Raw genomic sequence first — 14,570 nt, 5'->3', positions numbered from 1 at the left:
ATCTATAAGCATATATTATTTTTAAATTTAAAAAATGGTTAATCTAGGCATCTGCCACTCCTCTCTGGAAAAATTCGCAGGTAGAAATTAACTCAGCCCCCAGGAGACTCCAGCGCCTGGACTAATCGAGCTCCGTGCCGCTTCAGGGAAGCGCAGAGGAAGTGAGGCAGAGACAGCGCTCAGTGCTCCACGACTCGATCAGGGGTCTGTGTAAAGCTGCTGTACCAGGAAATGACAAGTCATAAAGGCTGAGAGATTCTGCCTTTCTTAAATAGGCCAACTTAAAAAAAAAAGTGGGGGAAATGGTGAGGTTCCAAGGGAAAACAGAATAGACTAAAAACTCTCTTGGAAGACACCAGTTTATTGAGGGGAACATTTTCTTTGTTGCAGAAATTAAGTATTTAAGTGTCCTGTTTTTTGCCACCCCTCACTTTGTGATCTGGCAGGTTCTATAATTACAATGTCCTTCTTCAAGCTGGCTCCAAGTGTACACAGCATATGCATATGAGAGACTAGAAAGAGGCTTGAAAATGAAGTTGGTTGGTGGAAAATAATGCAGAGCAAGATAAAGAGAAGATAAAAGAGAGGTGACTGTGTATTCACATATCCAAGATCAAGCCAGGCCCTAACAAATATCCTTTAGCTTATGGTGCATCATGGGAAAATCCTGAGGCTTCCATGGGTTGCTCTCACAGGACCACTCAATTCTTTCACCTCTGGCAAGTTTCCCACCAGAAGTACTACATGCATTCATAAAGGATCCCAAAGCGCTTTGCCTGTATTTGTCAGAAACAAAACATACAGTTGTCTCTTTCAGTATAGCTGTTGTCCCAGAAACCAGAGAAACCCAGAAAAAAAAGCTTTCAGAGATCTTTAATAATTAATTGATTCATCTTCACTAAAGGAAAACTTCTTATACCAGGGATCTCTTTACACTGAGCTAAAGAAAGTGATAACAGTTACCCCAATTGTTTATCTATCAAGATACTCTCTACCTCTAGAACCCTAACTATACCTGAAGACAAGAAAACTACTAATGCCCCAATACTTTTAATGCTGTATGAAGAGAAAATTGTTTTGTGTTTGGTAGCTGCAGCCAACTTTTGAAAAGCCTATCATTTTCCGTGGCTCTGCCTCACATAGCACTTCAGATTAGAAAAGAGGCACAATGTGATTACATGGTGGAAAACAGACGAAACCCAGGGCTTGCTCTGCAACATGATATAAAAGACAGAGCACAGGCACTGGTGTCAGAGCTTGAATCCCAGCTCTAAATTACACTAGATTTGGGGCAAATAACCCTACCTCTCTGAGCCTCAGTGTTCTTATCAATAATATGGGAATAATAAGCTACTTTGTGGAGTTGCTAAAGTAGTCACATGTATGCAAGAGGTGCAATAAGGAGTTAGTGTTTAAGGGGTACAGAGTTTCAGTTTGAGATAAAAAAGTTTTGGAGACGGATGGTAGTCATGGTTAGAAAACAATTTGAATGTACTTAATGCCAGTGAAGTGTACACTTAAAAATTGTTAAAAAGGTAAACTACACTACATATATTTACCACAATTATTTTTACAAGTACGTTAGGCTCCTAGCACAGTGCCTGACTCTTAGTATGTGTTCAAGAAGTGCTAGTCTTACGTTACCTATAAAGAACGTTAAATGAAAGGAAAGAAAAGAGACACCAAAAATCAAACAATCACACTCCTCTCCCAATTTACTTGTGAGGAGCTCTGACTCTCAGGCAGAGCCAGCTGGCACCACTGCCAGGTAGTGCCACAGTAAGTATCTGGGTAGGAGAAGGGACGCTGTGTTAGTCACAAGCCCTCCAGCATGTTGAGTTCCCAGTCCACCACCATCCTGGTATGGCATCTCCCAGAATATCAATCCTACAGCCCCCAACATCTTGCAAAGAAAGCTGGGAAGCTTAAAGCATTTCCCAGACCAGACTCCAGGTCATGAGGACAAAAGCATTAGCAGGGGCAGCTGGCTCCTGTAAGTTGGGGACAGACAAAATGCTAATGCTGAACACCAACTGGATGGGTCTGGATCCTGTTCCAGTTCCCAGCATTAAGCTGATCAGTATCTCAGATGCCTTTGGCTGAATTTAATGGACACAGAGGACAATAGTCTCAAAGGCCTGGTAAAGGAAGATTAAAAATGCACCTGTCTGCAGTTCAGGGAAAACAATGGTTATGTGTTGTAAGTCATAAAATACAGAAAGGGAAAAATAGATGATTTATCTCTACCCACATCAGAACACTGCTTTTGATGAGCAGGCTTAATTAGATCTTGATGCAGTATGCTGATAGATGACTGTTAACATCCCTCAAACTTAGCTCAAGGAGAGTGAAATACAGGTTTTCCTGTCCCTATGAAACCTTTTGTAAGCTGAAATGGCATAAAGTGAAGAAGCAATTACCATTAATTTATATGGAAAAATTTTTGAGTGTTCCCATACCCCAAAATTACCTACCAAATCATACCAGAGATGCTTAATTGCCAGTTTTACGCTCAGCGTAACACCCTTTGGAGCTCTCTCAGGCTTTTCTGATGCCTTATGACACATCTTGCTAACGGATGCACAAAATAAATGGAGATAAGACACAGATGCTCAGAGACACAGTTCAAAGCTATAGCAGCTTGATGCTGAGATGCTGAGTGTAGTTCTTCAGGAAGGAGCTTGGCGGGGCCACTTGCTGCTTGGGCTTGTGCTGCCTCTGCAACAGCTCATTGCAAAACAACGGCTGAAGGCTCTTTTCACTTTTCTTCATAAAAGTGAAAATTCTCTTTGGATTTCTTTCAGCTAGTGAAAACAGGCACTAGCCCTGGCTGGCTGGTGTGGCTTAGTGGATTTAGCACGAGCCTGTGAAGGTTTGCCTGTTCAATTTCCAGTCTGGGCACAAGCCTGGGTTGTGGGCCAGGCCCCCAGTAGGGGGCCTGTGAGAGGCAACCACAAATAGATGCTTTTCTCCCCCTCTTTCCCCTTCCCTTCTCTCTAAAAATAAATAAATAAAATCTTTTAAAAAACAACAACAACAGGTACTAATGTAGGTCTTTCATAAAAGCAAAGTGGCATAAAGTGAACTTTCAGAAAGTGGGGGATACCTGTACTTGGGGATACCAGTATCCAATAAGTTCCAAAACAATACTTACTTTAGGGTCTGAGCTCTTGAACTTCAACCTTTCCACCAACTCTATCATCGCCGCCTTTAATCCGCCTGAATCTTTGCTCTAGAGAAAAGAAAAGTCAGGAGTCATTAGACAGCATTTTGTTGCTCTCTCAATCACAAACAGCGTTTCATGGGACAATGAAACAGAAAGCAATTTTTTCTTTTTCTCAGCCAAGAAAACTAAACGACCAGGGAGAGCTGCATTGCCCTTCATTTTCTCTATGGATAAAGAGGGCCGAGACATAAATTGCCCAGTGACCTGAGAGAACTATTGGGATGAAAATTAAAGACAATTTGTACTGGCTGGCTGGCTGCTTCATGTCAGCGCCCAATTGCGCCAGTGTTCGCCGAGGGCCGAGGCCCTGCAGAAGAGATTTCCTTCTGGGGTGCCTGTTTTATGATGCAATGACTTCTAGTTTGACCTTCTACACACCCAATACAGAAGAATGCAATATTAAATATTCTTCACAAAGTAAACACCAAAAAAATGCCCTGAGATATAATTGGAAATGGTACCACCGTGTGCTGGTTGAGTACAGGTTTTTAAGTCAGACATAAATGGTTTCAAATTTGGGGTCTGTCGTTCGCTAGTTGACTGACCTCAGGCAAATTATTGACTTTCTCAAAACTTTCCCCTCCTTCCATAAAATGGAGATAATAAACAGTTATTGGAGGCTTAAGTAAAGTAGTGTTTGTAAAGGTGTTAGCACAGTATGTGGCACACAGTAGTGCTCAGTGAATGTCTCCCACTAGCTTACTGATGTTATTGCATTGTTAACGACTTAGAGGAGCAGAGTCCAATAAAAATGCAATGTAAAAAACATAAAACAAAAAATGCAATGTAAGCCACAAGTACAAGCCACATATGTAATTCTAAGTTTTCTAGTAGCCACAAAAATAAAGTGAAATTAGGTTTTATGTATTCAACTTAACACAGTATATCCAAAATATTATCACTGCAACATGCAATTTCAACATGAGGTATTCTGTGTATTTTTTTCATACTAGGTCTTTGAAATGTACACTTACAGCCCAGTTCAATTTGGCTAGGCATATTTTGAGTGCTCCAAAGCCATGTATGGCTACTGACTACTGTATTGGTCAGCAGAGATTTAGAACACAGACAGAACGACAAGGTCTGGATTCAAGTTCCCATTCTACCACTACCTGTGTTACCTTAGGCAAGTCACTTAGCCTCTCTGTGCCTTGATTTCTTTGTCTATAATATGTAGCTAAATACAATATCTACTTCATAAGGTTGTAATAATATTAAATGAGCTAATATACACCAAATGAGATAATATATCCTTAGAACAGGGCCTTGCACATGGTACACACAATAGATGTATGAGACTTTTTTATTATTGCCTATCTTCCTCACAATGTTTCAAGTTCCTTAAAGGTACGAACTACATCTATCATCTCCATATCTGTGCCCAGCATCAAAAGAGTTTTTTAAAAAGTCTGTTGAACAAAGGAACAAATGAACATACAATCTTAAGACATGAATGTCCCAATAATAAAACGTGTGTAGCAAAATCTGAAACCACATGAATTAGTTTTATTTTCTAATCTCAACTCCTCTATGGGGTAGGGTAGAATCATCACCCTCATTTTACCAGTGACAAAAAGGAAGCATGAAGAAGTAAAACAGTTACCATTTTTAGTGGGGGGTGGGGGGGGCAAAAAAGAAGTACCATATAAACAAACACTACAAATATCTTGTTGCTTGAAATTGCCTACGGAATCAGTGACCTTTCCCAAACCTGAAGAACCAATTCCAATTCCTCCAAAACAGGAAATACGTACTCAGTAAGATCCTGTCATACAGATTAAAATAGACTAAAGGCTAAATCGTTTTTTACCCTTTAACCTCCTTTCTCTCCCAAGCCTATACAGAAAATGTCTGATGTAGCAGGACTAAGACTGAGACCCAAACACAGCTTGATTGACATTCCCACTTTAGCTATGTTTCTCAATTTTAATAATTTGTACTTTAAAAATAGTGATTTACAACTCTCCACATTTCTTCACCAATTTAAATCTAGAGGTCACATACCAGAGTGTGGGTGAGACCCACTGTACCTAAAAAAGGGTTAAGTTGACAGACACAGTTCTGCTCTTATGAGATGATCAGACAATAAAGCCTGTCTGGTGATATCACTCTTCTCGCCTGCTTCTCACTGGCTAAACCCGCAGGTCACTTGTCCCTGGAAAGCTCTCTTCCCCCACATCCCAGCTGCCAGCGCCCATTTGAAGCTCTTCAGCAAGAGCCCCGATATATTATGACTTTCCCCCTGGCCCTAGAGAACAGAAAGGAATGCATGAAACTGCCTTAAAACACTCAGAAAGGAAAGAGAACGACAAAGGAATCCCTAAGAAGCAGACAGCATGTGTGCAGGCAGATGAGCCTTGTGTGGGGAGATAAGGGAACCCTCAGCCTTCTTTCATAAAAATGCAGTGTGTCAGCAGAATCCCTTCTCCTTTTAACAAAGCATCGGCAGCACGGCCTACCCAGGGGAGAGACAGCGGGGAGGCACAGACTCACCCTTCGGGAAAGTCCCCACTCCACTTCCCCACCCCACCCTCTTTGAGCAGTATTCTCAAAGATCACCTGGGGTCTACACTGAGGCAGCTACACTCGGTCTGCAAACGGGTGGTGAAAAAACCCTTTCTCTATGGCTTTTTTTTTTTTAAGAAACCATAAAAGAAGCAGTTGGTCAGAAGGGAGAGGTTCCTCTGGGCAGACCTGCCCCTGACAGCTGCAGGACTGGGCTGCAGTACAAAGGGAGGGCCCTGGGCCCTCAGTACACCTTTTCTTTCTCCTCCCACACCCCAGTCCTCCTGTACCTCACGAAGCGTTATTACAGACATTCAAGCTAGTAAAGTTCTGGTAATATCCCTCTCAAGTAGTTGTCCTTAGCCACCCTGACCTAGGAAAGCGGAGTCTAATGGCTTGATCCATCTCTGGGAGGATGAACTCAGAAAGGGACTCTGCAGGCCCTGGAAGTAGGTTCAGGACATTTTGTCTGGTAATCCTTGGGTCCTCAGTACCTGGAGAGTGGTCCAGGAGACAGGTATGGCCAAAGGAGAGCACTGTAAAGCACGGGGTGTAGGGCAGCGGCACAGGGCTGTCTAGGTCTAAGGTGGTACTGGAGTATGATCATCCCTAAACTGTACGGTGGTAACATGCTTTAGTTAATTATTGGTTTGCAGAGGACTGTCATCAGTCAAAAGGGAATGGGAACAGGAGATTGTACTCTCACACTTCCCTACTACGGTGGAATAGAGCAGCTGCCTCTGAAACCTGCATTCTAATCGAGAAGTAGACCAGAATAGTAACAAAAGGCAAGCTAATTCTAAACTTGCAGACATTTGGTTCCATAAATGGGAGGATTCTACTATGTCAGTCCTTGGGGCAAGCACTGTGAGAGGTAAAGAAATGAGATTCTCCTGATACTGCTCTTCTCTGCCTCCATCCCACACAATGCATTCCAAGAATACGGAGTTCAATGTAAGCATGCCTTGTTTGTGCACCTCTTTCCCCCACTAAGAGCGTGTAGAATAAAAAAGAGAGAAGTGCTTTTTGTAACACCCACCCCACCCCTCAGAGTCTGATCAATCTGTGGGATGCTTCACAAAAGCCAACTCCTAGGGATGACTCATAATAAAGACAAGAGAAAAACAAAAAGGCCTTACATGTAAAGACAGTCTTTACTTTCCACAGTGCTTTCATATGCTTCTCCATTGGTCTTTCACAATAAGCCTAAAAAGTAGTGGTCTCACTTTATATTTGAGAAAATGGCTGATGGAAATTAAAAAATGGTGGGAAGAACCCAAAAATCACAGAGCTCATACAATCTTTCATTGGCATTTCACAGTAACAAAATAACTAAGAAGCGGTGTGTCCACACTTTTCAATGGAAAAAAATGGTTCTATGGAAATCAGGCAATATCCCCAAATTACACAGCTAGTAAATACCAAAACCAGAATCATAAAGATGCAAATAAGAAAGATTAAAACATACAACAGAAGAGGTTGATATCAACAATACAAGATAAACTTGAAAACTGTAGGACATTAAGAAAATAAATTGAGGAAGATACAAATAAGTGGAACCATGTACTATGTTCATGAATTAGAAGATACTATCCAAAGCAATCAACAGATTCAGTGCAGTTCCTGTTAAAATACCAATGGCGTATTTCACAGATCTAGAAAAAATATTCCAAAAATATATATGGAACCAAAAAGATCCTGAATAGCCTCAGCAATACTGAGAAAGAACAAAGTTGAGGGATCAAAATACCTGGTATCAAATTATAGTACAAAGACATTGTAATCAAAACAGCTCAGCACTGGCATAAAAACAGGCTTATGGATCAATGCAACAGAACAGAGAGCCCAGAAATAAACCCATTCCTAGATGGTCATTTAGCATTTGACAAAGGAAGCAGGCGTATACAGTGGAGTAAAGACGTCTTTTCAATAAATGGTTCTAGGAAAATTAGACAGGTATAAGCAAAAGAAATGAAACTAGATTAACTCATACCACAGACAAGAATAAACTCAAAATGGATAAAAGGATTATATGTAAATTACAAAAAACACATACCAGAAGATGGCGGTGTAGGCAGGCATGGCTTGCCTCTTTGCACAACCACATCAAAATTACAACTAAAATAGAGAAAACCATCACTCAAATCAGTCAGAAATCAAGTCGAATGGAAGTCTGACACCTACAGATTTAAAGAAGCCACGTCCATCCACACTGGTAGGAGGGGCACAGACACAGAATGGGCTGGTGCCACACCCAGGTGTGGCAGATAAAAATTCAGGAGGGATACCTCAGGAGCAAGAAGTCTCAGTCCCACACCAGGCCCCCAGCCTGGGATTCTGGTGCCAGGAAGATAAGTCCCTACAACTTCTGGCTGTAAAAGTTAGCGGGGATTGAGCTGGTGGAAGAAACTGCTAGAGCCCCAAACAGTTTCTCTTAAAGAACCCACACATGGACTCACCTACTCAGACTCATTCCCTCTGAGCTGCAGCACTGGGGTAGCTGCTTGAGAGGCAACAGTGGAATAGAGGGAGAATCTCAGGTATCTGGCATCAAGGTGAGCAGAGGCCATTGTCCCTCTTCCAAACCTCTCTACCCACAGTGCTTGCCAGCTGGTGCCATATCTAAGATTCCATCAACCTGGCTAATGCTGTTTGACTCGCCTTGGAAATCCCTAGAGACTGCCCCACCCAACTTAAGGGCCCACCCAAGCTGCTTTTCCGTATGGATGGCTGGTCTTGGCCTACACTTCACAACTTCCTAAATACTATAAACAAGAAAGAGCTGGCCTCAGTAAGCCCCAGGCCTGGTACTAGCAGCACCCAGCCTAGATTCACAGCTTGGTTTCACCTGGGAATCTCTAAGCCCAGCACAAGTAGCAGCCATCTCAGATTGCTTTATGGCTCGGGCAGGGTGGCCCCAGGCAAAACAGAGGTGGGGGCTGCACCACCTGGGAAACTCCAGAGCCAGCACACCCACTGAACAGCTACAGACCATGTCAGAGCACCACCACCATTACGCTGCATAGCTGTTTCCTGACAGAGGGCAGAGGTTGGCGGTAAGTAATCACAGCCATCCTTGCAGCTGACTGGCCTAGGTAAATCCCTCTCACTGATCTGCCAATAGGATCCAAGGTCAACAACAAGAGGGTGTACTCAGCCCACAGGAAGGGCGCACCTCAAGTATGCTGCTTGGGTGATCACCTCAAGTATGCTGCTTGGGTGATAGGGGAGGCTGTGCCACTGGACTCTACAGGACACCTACTACATCAGGCCACAGTTCCAAGACATGGAGTCAAAGCACCTCTACTTAAAACATAGAAACAAATACAGCGAGGCTGGCAAAAGGAGGGGACAAAGAAACAGGACCCAAATGAAAGAACCAATCAGAACTCCAGAAAAAAAGTTAAACAAAATGGAGATAAGCAATCTATCAGAGGCAGAGTTCAAAACACTGGTAATAAGGATGCTCAAGGAACTTAGCGAGGACCTCAACAACATAAAGAAGATTCAGTCAGAAACAAAGGATACACTAAATGAAATAAAGAACAGTTTACAGGGAAGCAACAGTAGAGTGGATGAAGCTGAGAATCAAATCAATGACTTGGAACAAGGAAGCAACAAACAACCCATCAGAACAACAAGAAAAAAAGAATCCCCCAAAATTAGTATAGTATAAGCAGCCTCTGGGAAAATTCAAGAGGGCCAACATTCACATCATAGGGGTGCCAGAAGGAGAAGAAAAAAGAGCAAGAAATTGGAAATCTATTTGAAAAAATAATGAAAGAAAACTTCCCTAATTTGGTGAAGGAAATAGACATGAAAACCCAAGAAGCACAGAGAATCCCAAACAAGGTGGATGCAAAGAGGCCCACTCTAGGACATATCAAAATAAAAATGCCAAAGGTTAAAGATAAAGAGAGACTCTAAAAGCAGCAAGAGAAAAAAAAGTTAGTTACCTACAGGGGAGTTCCTAAAGACTGTCAGCTGATTTTTCAAAAGAAACTTTGCAGGCTAGAAGGGATTGGCAAGAAATAGTCAAAGTCATGAAAAGCAGGGACCTACAACCAAAATTGCTCTAGCAAATCTGTCATTTGGAATGGAAGGGCAAACAGATAAAGAGCTTCCCAGACAAGAAAAGACTAAAGGAGTTCATCACCACCAAACCATTATTATATGAAATGTTACAGGAATTTATTTAAGAAAAAAGAGATCAAAACTATGAACAATAAAATGGCAATAAATACATATCTATCAACAATTGACTTTAAAAAACAAACTAAGCAAACAAGAAAAACAGACACAGAATCATGAACATGGAGAGCATTTTGATAATTGCCAGATGGGAAGGGGGTGTGGGGGAATGGGTGAAGAGGTGGGGGATTAAGAAGTACAAATAGGTAGTTACAGAATAGGCATTGAGATGTAAACTACAGGAATCGTACAGGAATTGGAGTAGTACAGGAATTGAAGTAGCCAAAGAACTTACAGACATGCCTCATGGACATGAACAGAAGTGGGGGGACTCCCTGAGGGAGTGAGGGTTGCTGGGTAGGGAGAGGTCAAAGGAGGGAAAGTCAGGACAGCTATAATAGCATAATCAATAAAATATAATTAAAATGAAAAATACACTAAAAAGTAAGTCACAAAACCGTAAAAATACTAGAAGAAAACATTGGCAGTAAAATCTCAGACATCTCTTGCAACAATATTTTTGTCAATAAGTCTCCTAAGACAAGGAAAATAAAGGAAAAAAATAAACAAATAGGACCAGATCAAACTAAAAAACTGCTGCACAGCCAAATAAACTGTCAACAAAATAAAAAGGGAATCCTCTGTGTGGGAGAACATCTTCACCAATGATACATCTGATAAAGGTTAATTTCCAAAATATATAAATAACATATATAACTTAATACCAGAAAGGCAAACAATCTAATTTAAAAAAAAAAAAAAAAACAAGCAAAGGACTTGAATAGACACCTCTTCAAAGTGGACATACAGATGGCCAATAGACAGGTGAAAAAAAATTCAATGTCACTAATCACCAGAAAGATGCAAATTAAAATCACATTGAGATATCACCTCACACATGGCAGAATGGGTATCATCAATAAGTCAATAAACAACACGAGTTGGTGAGGATGTAGAGGTAAGGGAACCCTCACACACTGTTGGTGGGAATGCAAACTGGTGCAGCCATTGTGGAAGACAGTATGGAGTGATGTCTTTTGTCCCAGCCATCCCACTTCTGGGAACATACCCGAAGGAACCTGAAAGACTAATTCGAAAGAACAGAAGCACCTCTATGTTCATTGCAGTATTATTTACAATCACCAAGATACGGAAGCAGTCTAAGTGTCCATCAGTAGATGAGTGGATAAAACAACTATGGGACATTTACATAATGGAATACTACTTGGCTTAAAAAAAAAAAGTTTTACCCTTCATGACAGTATGGATGGACTTGGAGAACATTATACTAAGTGAAATAAACCAGTCAGAGAAAGACAAATACCATATGATTTCACTCATATGTGGAAGGTAATGAACAAACTGAACTGACAAAATAGACACAGACTCACAGAGAGCAAGAAGACAACAAATGGGAGGTGTGGAGGGGTTGAGCAAAAAAGACAAAGGACTCATAGGCATGGAAAACAGTGTTGTGATTCTGGGAGGGAGGGGGGTAAGGGAACTAAATGGTAATTTTTAAAATACAATAAAATTATTAAATAAAAGTGTATTGTAAGTTAAAAATAAATAAATAGTTTTAATATAACAAACAAGAAAATACAGAAGGGATTTCTATAAATAAGAAGACAAGTCCCCCCAAAATCCCAACAAAGGATATGAACAAAAAGAGAAATGTGAAATGGCTAATTAACATATAAAAGTTTTAAAAAGCTCAAATTAGGACTTCCAGCCAAGATGGAGGCGTAGGTAGACACATTTTGCCTCCTTGCACAACCAAAAGAAGGACAACAATAATGGAAAAGCAAAAAACAACTAGAACTAACAGAAAATTGAGCTGTATGGAAGTCTGACAATCAAGGAGTTAAAGCAGATATACTCATGCAGATAGATAGGAGATGGGTGAGCGGAGGGAACTCGCCCCAAGGTGGTGGCTGGAGGACTGGGGAGTGCAAGACTGCAGTGGCAGCTGGTGGGTTGGGCAATCTCACATTCAAGCGCAGATAAACCGGGAGGAACAACTAGGGGGCAAGACAGACCTCACAACCCAGAGCTCCAGCTCAGGGAAATAAAGCCTCAAACCTCGGATTAAAAATACCTGTGGGGGTTAAGGCGGCAGAGGGAGAAACTCCCATTCTCACAGGAGAGATCGTTGGAGAGACCCACAGGGTCCTAGAACGTACACAAGCCCACCCACCCGGGAATCAGCAACAGAAGGGTCCAATTTGCCTGTGAAAATCGGGGGAAGTGACTGAAAGCTGGCAGAGAGCAGAGTAAGTGCCATTGTTCTCTCTCAGACCCCTCCCGCACAAACAACGTCACTACTAAGCGACAAGGATTGCCCCGCCCAGGTGAACACCTAAGGCTCCGCCCCTCACCATGTAACAGTCTCGTCAAGACAAAAAAAAAAAAAAAAAAAAGGCCCAAAGGAAAGAACAGATCAAAGCTCCAGAAAAAATACAACTAAGCAATGAAGAGGTAGCCAACCTATCAGATGCACAGTTCAAAGCACTGGTGATCAGGATGCTTACAGAGCTGGTTGAATTTGGTTGTAAATTAGATGAAAAAATGAAGGCTATGCTAACTGAAATAAAGGAAAATGTACAGGGAGCCAATAGTGATGGGAAGGAAACTGGGACTCTAGTCAACTGTGTGGACCAGAAGGAAGAAAGAAACATGCAATCAGAAAAGAATGAAGAAACAACAATTCAAAAAAATGAGGAGAGGCTTAGGAACTTCCAGGACATCTTTAAACATTCCAACATCTGAATTATAGAGGTACCAGAAGGAGAAGAGGAAGAGCAACAAGTAGAAAAGCTATTAGAACAAATAATAAAGAACTTCCCCAATCTGGAAAAGGAAACAGACTTCCAGGAATTCCAGGAAGCTAGAGATTCCCAAAGAAGTTGGACCCAAGGAGGAACACACCAAGGCACATCATAATTACATTACCCAAGATTAAAATGAAGGAGAGAATCCTAGAAGCAGCAAGAGAAAAGGGGACAGTTACCTACAAAGGAGTTCCCATCAGACTGTCAGCTGATTTCTCAAAAGAGACCTTACAGGCAACAAGGGGCTGGAAAGAAGTATTCCAAGTCATGAAAGACAAGGACCTACATCCCAGATTGCTCTATCCAGCAAAGCTTTCATTTAGAATGGAAGGGCAGATAAAGTGCTTCTCAGATAAGGTCAAGTTAAAGGAGTTCGTCATCACCAAGCCTTTATTATATGAAATGTTAAAGGGATTTATCTAAGAAAAAGAAGATAAAAAATATGAACAGTAAAATGGCAGCAAACTCACAATTATTAACAGCCACACCTAAAACAAAAACAAAAGCAAACAACTAGAACAGGAACAGAAGCACAGGAATGGAGATCACATGGAGGATTATCAATAGGGGAGTGGGAAGGGGAGAAAGGGGGAAATGTAGAAGCCAAAGAACTTGTATGTACAACCCATGGACATGAACTAAAAGGGGGGGAATGTGGGTGGGAGGGGGTGTGCAGGATGGAAGGGAGTGAAGGGGGAAAATGAGACAACTGTACTAATCAATAAAATATATTTTTAAAAATCTCAAATTATTTAATCAACAAAATATGTCTCATCCATTATACTGAAAAAAAAAGTTTTGATTTGGTAATATCAAGTGATGTGGGGCTCTGGGAAAATTGGGGGCTTTTATATGTTGCTGATTAAAATGATAGAGCTACTTTGAAGTCACATGCCCAGCAAGTCTATTTCTCTTTCACCCCCTGAGAAGCAACACTAGCACATGTATCCAGAAGGTATGCACAAAAATACTTCTTGCTGCACTCTTTGTCATACTGTGAAACTGGAAACATCCTAAGTATCCATCAACAGTGAGTGGCTGAATAAATTACAGAATTAACACACTATGAAATATGGCATAGCAGATTAAAGGAATAAAGTAGGCCTATATGTACCTGGATATAAGACAAGACATAATGTTGAATTAAACTTGCAAAATGATACATACTATAAATATCATTTAGTTTTTTATAGACCCACAAAACTGTTATTTTCTCTGGGTGATGTATATGTATGTAAAAGACTAGAAAAGCAATGATTTGAGGGGCTGGTATCAGGAATAGTAGTAGGAAGAGTCTTAGACTTACCTGAGAGTTCTGTCTAATTAAGATTTAGTGTACAGAGGGAAGGGAGGGAGCAAGGAAGGAAAATCCTGGGGCCTCTTCTTGAGTGCTTCTCTCCATGGGTTTGCCTGAGTATAAATACTGGACACTGTTCCCTTTGCACTGCAAACACATGAACCAGCAGGTAAAAGGGAGTTCTTTACCTGGTGTTCAGTATGGCCTTTAGGCAGTGTGAAATCTCCAAAACAGTACGCCAAGTGTGAAATGTGCGTGCGCTTTTCTAGGGAAGGGAATTTAGCTTTCCCCAGAGTCCCCCAAAAGTTCAACTTTCTTATAGTGTAAAGAGTCTTGTACCAAGAAAAAGGAGATGCAGGCTCTATTCCTAGTTCCTCCACTAATTGCTGTGTGAGTGTGAATGAACCATTTTGTATCTCTGGGTTTCATTTCTCAATCTGTAAATGAGGGAAATGGGACAAATCAGAACCCACACATACACAGCCTGCAAACTCTTTAGGCCTTTAGTGTGTTGTCCCAC

General features: G+C 41.3%; 1 protein-coding gene across 3 annotated transcripts in view; it reads right to left on the bottom strand.

Annotated features, from left to right (window-relative positions):
* TRIM44 (tripartite motif containing 44) overlaps nucleotides 1-14,570 on the bottom strand; it is a 112,776-nt gene that overhangs the window by 81,725 nt on the left and 16,481 nt on the right. For all 3 annotated transcript variants that reach the window (XM_036029249.1, XM_028516751.2, XM_028516752.2), the window contains exon 2: nucleotides 3,155-3,232. In XM_036029249.1, the coding sequence (XP_035885142.1) occupies nucleotides 3,155-3,232 (78 nt within the window). The remainder of the gene's footprint in view (nucleotides 1-3,154; nucleotides 3,233-14,570) is intronic.

Source organism: Phyllostomus discolor, chromosome 6 (assembly GCF_004126475.2).
Source record: "Phyllostomus discolor isolate MPI-MPIP mPhyDis1 chromosome 6, mPhyDis1.pri.v3, whole genome shotgun sequence".
NCBI classification, from domain to species: Eukaryota; Metazoa; Chordata; class Mammalia; order Chiroptera; family Phyllostomidae; genus Phyllostomus; species Phyllostomus discolor.
The sequence above is the reverse complement of the archived record's forward strand: the minus strand, read 5'-3'. Positions and strand labels throughout refer to the sequence as shown.